The following is a 612-nucleotide window of genomic DNA, read 5'->3' on the forward strand; positions in this document are numbered from 1 at the left end:
CACCTGTCGACCCGTTCCAGGTTCGATCCAACCTGAGAGCGACACCTGTCGACCCGTTCCAGGTTCCATCACAGTAAACCGTTTATTACCCTCAGGTGATGCTGTTAAACTACAAGGTGTTTACATGGTGTGTGTGTGTGTGTGTGTTTCAGGTGAGTTTGGAGAGAGTTCTTGGCATCAGCACTGTCAGCAGCAGTGGTTTGACCTCTGACCCCAACTCTGGGCTTATTGCCTATCCTGCAGGGTAAGCCCCGCCTCTTTTTACTCACCTGTGGCTGACTCAGGAGCTGCTGCAGAAATGTCACAGAAAGCTTCGTTTATTCTTCTCCTTTCCTGCTCCTGATCAGAAGTTCTCCAGATCTTCTGAAGCTCCTTCAGTTTCAGTCCTGAACATTTTCACAGGAACCTCTGACCTCATCCAGACTGAAGAAGGCTCCTTAACTCAGAGTTTGTGCTTAAATCAGGGTTTCTTTGGCTCTGGGTCGGGCTGTGGGTCGGGCTCTGGGTCGGGCTGTGAGTCGGGCTCTGGGTCGGGCTGTGGGTCGGGCTCTGGGTCGGGCTCTGGGTCGGGCTGTGAGTCGGGCTGTGGGTCGGGCTGTGGGTCGGGCTGTG

The 612-nt window shown here is 54.2% G+C and overlaps 1 protein-coding gene across 1 annotated transcript in view; it reads left to right on the forward strand.

The window, feature by feature from the left end:
- Positions 1-612, forward strand: part of LOC108229620 (mitogen-activated protein kinase-binding protein 1) — a gene marked incomplete at its 3' end in the record, with an annotated part of 6532 nt that overhangs the window by 3921 nt on the left and 1999 nt on the right. Inside the window, 1 exon segment of the mRNA XM_017405287.3 lies at positions 153-244. Coding sequence (XP_017260776.2) covers positions 153-244 — 92 coding nt within the window.

This window comes from Kryptolebias marmoratus, unplaced genomic scaffold, assembly GCF_001649575.2.
Source record: "Kryptolebias marmoratus isolate JLee-2015 unplaced genomic scaffold, ASM164957v2 Scaffold222, whole genome shotgun sequence".
In the NCBI taxonomy this organism is placed as follows: Eukaryota; Metazoa; Chordata; class Actinopteri; order Cyprinodontiformes; family Rivulidae; genus Kryptolebias; species Kryptolebias marmoratus.